This window comes from Carlito syrichta, unplaced genomic scaffold, assembly GCF_000164805.1.
Source record: "Carlito syrichta isolate Samal-C Ts95f unplaced genomic scaffold, Tarsius_syrichta-2.0.1 Scaffold302277, whole genome shotgun sequence".
Lineage (NCBI taxonomy): Eukaryota > Metazoa > Chordata > Mammalia > Primates > Tarsiidae > Carlito > Carlito syrichta.
Genome location: NW_007246373.1, coordinates 317,046 through 327,338, shown reverse-complemented (window position 1 = coordinate 327,338; position 10,293 = coordinate 317,046). Strand labels below are relative to the sequence as shown.

The 10,293-nt window shown below is 41.0% G+C and overlaps 1 protein-coding gene across 2 annotated transcripts in view; it reads left to right on the top strand.

The window, feature by feature from the left end:
• Positions 1–1,941: 1,941 nt before the first annotated feature.
• XPA (XPA, DNA damage recognition and repair factor) overlaps positions 1,942–10,293 on the top strand; it is a 23,884-nt gene continuing 15,532 nt past the window's right edge. For both annotated transcript variants that reach the window (XM_008056214.1, XM_021711426.1), the window contains exons 1-2: positions 1,942–2,218; positions 8,096–8,206. In XM_008056214.1, coding sequence (XP_008054405.1) covers positions 2,047–2,218; positions 8,096–8,206 — 283 coding nt within the window. In that variant the 5' untranslated portion in view covers positions 1,942–2,046. The remainder of the gene's footprint in view (positions 2,219–8,095; positions 8,207–10,293) is intronic.

Below are 10,293 nucleotides of genomic sequence, written 5' to 3'. Positions count from 1 at the left end.
ATTTCATTCTTTTTTATTGTTGAATGATATTCTTTTGTATGGACATATTATATTTTGTTTATCCATTCATTAGTTGATGGGCATTTGGGTAGTTTCCAGTTTTTAATTATTGTGAAAAGTGCTGCTGTGACCATTTGTGTGCAATTTTTGTTTTTGTTTGAACATCTGTTTTTAGTTCTTTTGGGAATTCCATGAGTGGAATTGCTACTCCTATGGCAATTCTATGCTTAATGTTTTGAGGAACAGTCAAACTCTTTTCCTCAGCAGCTGCACTATTTTACATTCCTACCAACAATGTATGAGGTTTTTCTACATCCTTGTAAACGCTTATTATTTTCCCTTTTTTTCTTTTTAAATTCTAGACATCCTGGTAGGTATGAGGTGGTATCTCACTGTGCCTTTGACTTGCATTTTCCTTATAACTAATAATGAGTAACTTCTTATGTGCTTGTTGGTCATCTGTATGCCTTTTGTGAGAAAATGTCTATTTAAGTCCTTTGCTCATTTTCAAATTGGGTTGTTTGTCCTTTTGTTGTTGACAGTGTTTGTTATATTCTGACTATTAGACCCTCACCAGATATCTGCTTTGCAAATATTTCCTCCCATTCTGTGAATTTTTTCACTTTCTTGGTAGTGTTCTTTGATGCAGAAAAGTTTTTAATTTTGATGAAGTCCAGTTTATCTATTTTTTTTTCTTGTATTGCTTTGTGCTTTTAGTGTTAGGGAGTTAGAGATATTTTCTTTTTATTTATTTATATTTTAAAGATGTGGGGTATCATTCAGGATTAGGTATACAAGTGGTCATCGTACAGGTAAAGTTGAGGCCTCCTTTTGATCCTCACTTCACCTAGTTTGAGATCAGGAACTCTTGATGTTATGTGCCACCTCCCCTTCCCCTGGCCGTTCCTTGCTACTGCCAATCCCTTTCTTATAGAATTATGATGTCAAGGTCCGCTTATGAGTGAGAACATGAGGTACTCAGTTCTTTGCTTCTGTGATAGAACACTGAGTATTATAGACTCTGAATCCATCCAAATTGCTGCAAAGTCTGAGATATTTTCACTTAGACAAGATCAATGGATAGGGCTCCAAGGAGAAAGAAGATGAGGATGGCTAGAGATTTCTATCTCCAGTTCAACAGGAAGATCTCAGAATATATCTGCTTTATACAAGGTTCTGCATACACACACACGCCCCCCCCCCCACATATACATACACACATATGTCTACATATACCATAGATTAGAACTACTGGGTTGTGCTTCTTAAACTAACCATTGAATATTAGTGGGAAACGTTAGTGTGTCAGGTGGTCATTCTGAAAACCAGTCCTAAATGGTGTATATAGAAATGAGAACTTAATATTTTCTGATTTCAATTGTTTTACTTGTAACAAAGTGTGCATCTTTTGAAAAGTATACAATGTTTCTTTTGTTCCACTTGCCACAACTGTGGGAAGTCAGGATAGTTGTCCCAAATCAAACCCACTGTATACCTGGCAGCAGCTCATCCACACTTAAGGAATATTTCCTAGAAAAGATGACCAATCTCAAGCAAACCAGCCTTGGAGCAGGTGCTGCATTTGTCTGAAGTCACACAGCAAGTAAGTGAGAGTTTAAACTCAGGTCTTTTCATTTCAAATCTAAGGCTCTGCCCCCTAGGCCCTAGCTACCTATTGATCTCTGTTATTGGCATTGCTACTATAAGCTGTTATCATATTCTGAAGTCTTCTATGTGCTAGCACGTCTAATCTTCCTCTCGAAAAACAGCTTGAGCAACGACCTTTCTCACAGGTTGCAAGCAGGTCGGTAGGTCGTCCTGGTTTCTGCGCATGCCCAGACTCCACCCATCGCCCCTCACTCTCCCCCCCACCGCCCTACCCTCCCAGCCCCGTCCCCTTAACTGCGCAGGCGCTCTCGCTCCCTGAGACTGCCCTGGGAGGGGAGCGCAAGGGCGGTGCTGGTGACGCGGCTGGGCCGTGGGCACACTTAGGCACCCAGTGCGCGTGCGCGAGGCTGGAACCTAGGTTTTCGGAGGAGGTTGGAGATGGCAGCGGCCGAGGCGGCTTCACTGGAGCCCGCGGCTCCGGAACAACCTGCGGAGCTGCCTGCCTCGGTGCGGGCGAGCATCGAGAGGAAGCGGCAGCGGGCGCTGATGCTGCGCCAGGCCCGGCTGGCGGCGCGGCCCTACCCAGCGACGGCGGCTGCGGCCACTGGAGGTTTGGGCCCTGGCGGCGCTCGCCTCTTTCCTCTCCCCGCCTCCCTGCTTCCCAGATAGGCTCGTCCCGGGCGTCGCGTCAAGTCCGCTCACCCTGCGCGCAGATTCCCGACCACGGATCGATTCCGTGGTAGAACCCAGGTCTCCTGGCTCCCAGTTCCGGTCTTTTCTCTCTGCGCCTTGGCTGTCGAGCTTCGGCTTTTCGCTTGGGGATGCGGCCGCCCCCGCAGGAGGTTCCTGTCCGGGACTCAGCTCTCCCGGAAAGAAGACTCAGGCTAGTTCTTGGTTCTGGCCTATGTATCTAGGACTAGCTGAGGAAAGGGGGGCGGTTTTTGGTGATTGTTAGGGAAGAACTTTCAACAATTGGGAGTACCAAAAGTGGAATGAATTGCTTCTAGGGAACTGCCCATGATTAGAAGCGCTCAAATAGACTGGGAGAACCCTAGCTGACATGGAATTAGAGGAGATTCAACTATCAGATGAAGGGACTGGATGGCAAACCCCTAAGATTCCTTCTAATACGTAGATTCCATGAGTCTGCGTCCTTGGACATGTGATCTATACGATTTCTTGGCAAAAAGTAGATGCTTAACAACATATTTGTTGGTGGAAGTAAATTAAGGGCTGATCTCTTATTGCAAATTATTCTTTTATAGATATTACTGGGGTCAAATAATAATCTTTCCCAGAGTACTTAACATATAGTTTGGTTGACAGGCAGTTCTTCAGGACTGTCTCTGTAACATGAAGTACGTGTGGTCCTAAAGCTCTGCCCTATACTGTGTGAGTAGTTGAGTAGAGTTTAGAGCGGTGTTATCACCTACTCCCTCTTATCAGCCCGAAGTAGGGAGAGGGAGGAATTTGGTACGCTGCCTGTCTTGTTATTCATACTGACACCTAAACTGCAAACTCTAGTTGCTTTTCATGGTCCTGGTCTCATCCTTTCTGCTTTATAATGGTTTTCATCCGAGGTGTGAGGATCTTCTGGTGAAAAAGATTATTTTAAAAAAGTAAATAGTGATTTTCTTTTATTCTTTTCTCAACTTGAGGCATTCTAGAGTCAGGACAAAGTTGTTCATGTGCGCTGATTAATATTCATGATTTCTAGCTCTGTACTGCAGAAGGCTGTGGAACAGAAAGTGCAAAAAAGAGCAAAAGCTGGTATTAAATCAAACTTCTAAAGATGGAAATCAGGGTAGAATGAGTATTCTGTAAGATTTCTTAAGCAGTTACCCAAGAACTGAACTGTGTTGAAGTTGGGGTCTTTATCTCTGCAGTACTTTTATTTCAGTGTACTATACAATTTTCATTTTCTCTGCGTGCTATGACATATGCCATGAAAAATACAGAAAAAAACTTTTTAGAATGCCAAGCGTGGTGCTAAGGTCCTGAGGAAGCAGCAAGGCATAGCAGCAGAGAGAAATTGGGCTTTGTTTTGGGCATGATTTAGCTGTGTTCAGATCCGGCTCAAGTCACGGCCTTGACTACTCCAGTTTTCCGTGTTCATTCTCATTGTGCTTATGGTCTTTCCATTCTTTTGCTACCCTATTCATGAAATCATATATTCTGGTGCATTCAATCATTTCTATCCATCCAGTAGATCTTCATGGGATGTTTACTATTTATCTGAATTAGAGATAATGTCACTCAGTCTAATGAAGGGATGTAGAGAGATGAATAGACAATATAGTATATTGTGAGAATTGCTGTTAACAGTGGAAACAAGCTTTTAATGAGATGACCTTTCATTTAAGGTAGGAAGAAACTGAGACTAGAGAAGGGGAGTGACTATAGCAGAATGATCCATGTTAAATTTGTATTTTTTTTTTTGAGTTGGAGTCTCACTCTGTCACCCAGACTGGAGTGCAGTGGCCGCTCCCGGCCACCGCAGCCTCGACCTGCTGGGCTCCGGCGATCCTTCCACCTCAGCCTTCCAAGTAGCTTGAATTACAGGCATGTGCTACCACGCCCAGCTGATTTTTTTGATTTATTATAGGGATGAGTTCTCGCTGCCCAGGCGAGTCTCGAACCCGCGGGCTCAGGCAATCCACTCACCTCAGCCTCCCGAAGGCACGGGATTACAGGCTGAGCCACCGAGTCCGGCAAATTTGTATTTTTTTAGAAATTGAGGTATAACATATGTAGCTATGTAAAATGTACTCTTCTGAATTTTACCTATGTAAAGCTCATATAAGTGTCATAGTGATCAAGTTAGAGACATTTCCAGAAACTTAGACGTTTTCCTTTTGCTCCTTCCTTGTCACTGTCTACTCGTTACTCTTAGAATTAACTACCATTCTGATCATGTGATTAGTATGATCTTTTTTTTGGAGTTGGAGTCTCACTCTGTTGCCCAGACTGGAGTGCAGTGGCACGCTCCCGGCCACTGCAGTCTCGACCTGCTGGGCTCCGGTGATCCTTCCGCCTCAGCCTTCCAAGTAGCTGGAACTACAGGCACGCACTACCACGCCCGGCTAATAATAGTATTATCTATTTTTGAACTAAATGTAAACGGAGTCAATCATACAGTGTCTGGCTCAACCCAGTATTTGAGAGGTTCACGCATTTTGTTGCGCGTGTTGGTAGTTTGTTCATTTATATGTTATATAGATTCTTTTGTATTCCACAGTTTTTCCATTTCTCTTTTGATGGATAGTTGGGTTGTTTACAGTTTGGGGCTATTATGAATAAAACGTTTGTGAGCATTGTTGTGTATATCTCTTGGTGGCCATATGCACTCATTTCTATGGTGTATATGCCTAGAGATGGGATTGCTGGGTCATAGGGGAGGTGTATGTTAAGCTTTGGCAGATATTGCCAAACAATGATTATATCAATTTACAATCTCACAAGCAATGTATGAGAATTTTGGTTGCTCCACATCCTCACCATTTGGTATTGTCAGTCTTTTTCATTGTAGACATTCTGGTGAGTGGAATGAAATTTCATTGTGGCTTTAAGGTGTATTTTCCCAGTCATGAATGAGGATGAGAACCTTTTCAGGTGTTTATTGGTCGTTTGGGTCTCCTCATTCGTGAAGTGCCTATTCAGTTCTTTTGCCTATTTTTAAAAGTTGTCTTTTACTGATTTATAGGATTTTATGATATATTCTGGATGTGAGTCCTTTGTCAGATACACAGGCACTAGCTCCCCTTACCCATGGTTTCACTTTCTGCAGTTTCAATTACCTTTGGTCAACTGTGGCCCAAAATATTAAACGGAAAATTGCAGAAGTAAACAATTCATAAGTTTTAGATTGAGCACTAAGTGGTGAGATGAAATATTAAGAGGACTCTATTGCCACCCTGGATCTGAATCATCCCTTTGTCCAGCATATATATGACATTTATGGTGACTGTACCCACTTGGTTGGATATCTAGTGGCCATCTGGGTTATCAAATGGAAAAAACATATTTATGGTTCGGAACTATACAGGGTTTAAGGCATCCACTGAGGGTCTTAGAACACAATCCCTGCAGATAAGGGGGGACTATCATATTGCAGATATTTTCTCCCAGTTTGCATCCTTTTTATTCTCATAATGATGTGTGAATGAATAGAAGTTCTTAATTTTAATCAAGTCCAGTTTAGCACTTTTTCTCTTAGTACTTTTTGTGTCCCATTTAAGAAACTTTTGGCTATTTCAGGTTCATGAAATTATTCTCCTGTGTTTTTTTTTCTACAAGTTGTATTGTTTTATCCTGTACATTCAAGACTATAATCCATTTAAAGTTTTTTTGGTGTACACAGATTGTTAGGTCACATTTCCAGCGGGGCCTCCAGAATGTTGTTAGGCCAGGCCCTCTGGGGGTGTGGGTGTCTGGTGTGTGATCAGTGCCACGTGAAAGATGCAAAGAATTGCACAGAAGTTAGATTAGAAAATATAGTTTATTTGGAAAGTAAATGAGAGAGAGAGAGAGAGAGAGAGAGAGAGAGAGAGAAAACAAAGAGGAGATTCACCTCACCAAGGCGGGGAAGGAGGCCACACCAGGATACATGGCCATATAGCTCAGAGAGCACGAGTCTGGTAAGGCAATGGTGACTGGCTGCTCATGGTTGAGTCCTTTTAATCCTTCCCTTTGAAGGGGGAAGGTCATTAAGGTGATTGGGTGGTGGTCTGCTCCACATTATCATGAAGGGGCAGGTGAGCTCAGGTATTGACGTCAGGTAATGGACAGCAGGCAGATGGGTGTGTTAGTTGCATGATTGCTTCCATGGTGGTGGGGGTCTGTGTCACATAGGTTATGAAGGTTAACTAGGTCTTGTGGGTAGAAGCAAATACTTGAAATAGAAAAGCTAATTAGTAACAAGCTGGGGAGAGAGTTGTAAAGCAACTATCAATAGCTGCCTCTGAGAAAACCGGTTCTGTCCTTGGCTGGTGATTAGAGGGTAAGTTAAGTGAACTACTAGAAGAGACATGAGATTTAGGCAATGTTAAAATGGCTATTCATTGGTTGTATTAAATCTATGTTATGTCCTTTCACATAGTATATGAGGTTAGGGCCAAAGTTCGTTTATTGGAAAAAGACTCTTTCTGTATTGTAGTGACTCCTTTGACATAAATCTCAGCACCACTTATTGAAAAGATTTTCCTTTTCCCACTGAATAGCCATGGAGCCTTTGTCATAAGTTAGATGCCTAGTATGTGTGGATCTATTTCAGGATGCTCTCTTCTGTTCCACTGGCCTCTTTATCTATGTGCTAGTATCTCAGTGTCTGAAGTTTTATAATAAGTCTTTACATCTAGTAGTGTAAATCCTCCAATTTTGTTCTTTGGGACTATCTTGGCTAGTCTAGGTTCTCTTGTCTATTTACATATATATGTTAAAATCAGACTGTCAGAACTCTTCCCCGACCCATCAGTTTATAAACACACACACACACACACCCCACTGCTGGGGGTTTGACCACAATCACTTTGAATCTTTAAATGAATTTACAACATTGAGGCTTAAAATCCACACATGGTATATTTCAGCATTTATTTAGGTTGTCTCTGATTTTTCTTTTTTTAAAAACAATTTTTAAATAATTTTATTAAAATGTCATATATTCAAACAGTATTTTAAAAGACAGATGTTTACAGTCATATATATTTATTATTATTTTAATCCTTCATTTCACTCTTCCATGCATAGGTTCTTTTCTCATAGTATCCCATTCTTACTGTTTTTCAAAACACTTCTTTTTAATTCTCTTTGCTGTCAGTTGTGCATCTTTTGGGTGATTTTTCTTATTGTAGTTTTCATTTTAGAGGTTTTATACATCTTTTCCTAGATCATTGTTATGTTTTAATTCTAATTGTAGATTCTTGTGGATATTTTATGTGTATAATCACATCATCTGTAAATAAATATTGTTTTACTTATTTCTTTTCAACTTTTATACTTTTAAAATTTTCTTGCTGTATTGTACTAGCTGGGATCTTCAGTATAATTTTTTTTTTTTTTTGAGTCAGAGTCTCACTCTGTTGCCCAGGCTGGAGTGCAGTAGCACACTCACGGCTACCCCAGCACCGACTTACTGGATTAAGGTGATCCTTCTGCCTCAGCCTTCCAAGTAGCTGGAACTGCAGGCTCGTGCTACCAAGCCTGTCTTATTTTCTGATATATTGTCGAGATGAGGGCTCACCAAGTTGCCCAGGCTGGTCTCGAACCCTGGGCTCAGGCAATCCTCTCGCCTTGGCCTCCCAAAGTGCTGGAATTACAGACTTGAGCCACAGTTCCTGGCCTAGTATAGTGTTGAATAGGAGTGGTAATCATGGACATCTTTGTCTTGTTTGATATATTGAACTTAAAGAAATTTCCTGTTTATGCACAAGGGAACATATGGGCTTACCTAGTTCAATTGTTGACCACTTTTACTTACTTTTTGTAGGCATGGCTAATGTAAAAGCAGCTCCAAAGATAATTGACACAGGAGGAGGCTTTATTTTGGAAGAGGAAGAAGAAGAAGAACATACAATTGGAAAAGTTGTTCATCAACCAGGTAAAGTGAGTTTTTCAGAAAATAAGTATCTAGATTGGTTATTTTGAGTAACATGCATAATTCTTTGCAAACTGATGCTAAATAATGCCACACTTGCTTTAATCAGTGAGCAGATTAACTTTATAAAAGTGATAAAGTTTGACAGTTTTGCTAGTAGATTAAAAAAATCAAAGAAACATCCATATATTTGGAATTATTATTTAACTTGTGGTTCATGTACTTAGGAATTGGTGTCCGCTGTTATTTTGTAATAGGCAGAGACAGTCGATATATTGACTGATAGAATAAATACTCAAAATTCTCTTTAGGCTGAAATGTGAGGCCAGAACACAAGAGATTATTAGGATATGCTTTTATTTATCTTTGGAGAATAAAAGCAGTTTACAAAGTAAAAGATAGGGAGACCTAGCATAAAAAGAATATAACTATTATCTAGGGTTAGCACTTTGGTGAATCATTTATACACGTACATATTCTTAGGGACTCAGGATACTTTCACACTTACTTATTCATAAGTTTGACATCCAATAGTATAATATAACAGCTTAAAAAAGCTAGCCTTTAGCTGCAACAACAGAAGTGCTGTGTATTCATCAAGGTAGGTGGTAGCCCTGTTCTTATCTATGTGTGTCAAAACTGTTGTTTTCAGAAGCTGAGATATAAAGGATTAAAATATTTGTTTTTATTTTGTGGGTCATATTTTAAGAGAGATATCAGCAAATTTATGGTGTCCAAAAGAGGATGACCAAATAGAAATCTTGAAATTGACATATGAGGAACAGTTGTCAAAACTGGTTAGGTTTAACTTGGAGAATACTTCCAGCTGCTTGCAAATGCAAGAAGCACTACTCTGTGGTAGAAAGATTGCACTTACTGTGATATGCTTTGGAGGGAAGAACTTGGAGCAGTGGATGACAATTATAGTGAGGGAGATTTCAGCCCAGCATTATAAAGATGTACCTTAAGTTAGTTAGCACTTGGCACTTAGAGTGTTAGTATATCAGGTGAGCCTCACAGTGATTCTGTGAAATGGAGAAACTTCCTAACCATGTGAATTACTACCTCTAAATAGCAAAGCATTGGAAGGGTTCAGAAATTGAATGGTGACCACCTGGCTACGATATTGTATAGAGGTACTGCATTAGGAGAGAATATATTGAAAAAAATTTGTTGAGAACCCACAGTAGTGCCTTGCTACTTGGCTAAGGTAGGCAAGTGGTTGGTGCATTGATGTAGTGCTGCTGCTTGCACATAGAACTTGAGTAGTGAATTTGTGCAAATTTGAAAAGGTGTTCTGTTTGGATGACAAATGAGAAAAAAGCCCTCTTTGGGCTAACATAGCTTGGGCCAGGGTCATGGCTTTACTAGGGGACATGGGCTGGGTTGTGGTCCCTGTATGCCTGCCCCTTGACAGGATACTTTTGCACAGTGGGCATACTTGTACAACTTCATGTGATTGACTTATGTGGGTAGAGGAAAATGGGAGTTTATGGTTAGTTTTAAAAGAGTCCCCAAAGATGGCTGTGCCCCAAAGATGTCTAGTTCTTCAGGCATAACTGAGAAAAGTCAAAATAATTTAGACCGTTAAGCTTTGTTTCTTATAAAGCAAAGCCTGAGATACCTTTAAGGGTCTAGAACAGTGATTCATCAGAATCACCAGGAAGGTTTTATTAAAACAGATTGCTGGACCCTATCCCTAGAATTTCTTTTAACTTAGTAGGTCTGAGAATTTGTTTCCAACAAATGCTTAGGTGATGATGATGGTGCTGACCCAGGGATCATACTTTGAGAACCCTTGGTTTAGGAGATTAACTCCATTGTGTACTTTAGGTGAATGCAACCACATGGGGAGAGAAGTGCGTAACATGAGGTCAGACACCTTAATATCTTTTTTTTTTTTGAGTTGGAGTTTCACTCCGTCGCCCAGACTGGAGTGCAGTGGCCGCTCCCGGCTACCGCAGCCTCGATCCACTGGGCTCTGGTGATCCTTCCACCTCAGCCTTCCGAGTAGCCGGAATTACAGGCGCGTGCTACCATGCCCGGCTGATTTTTTGATTTATTGTAGAGATGAAGTTTCGCTGCCCAGG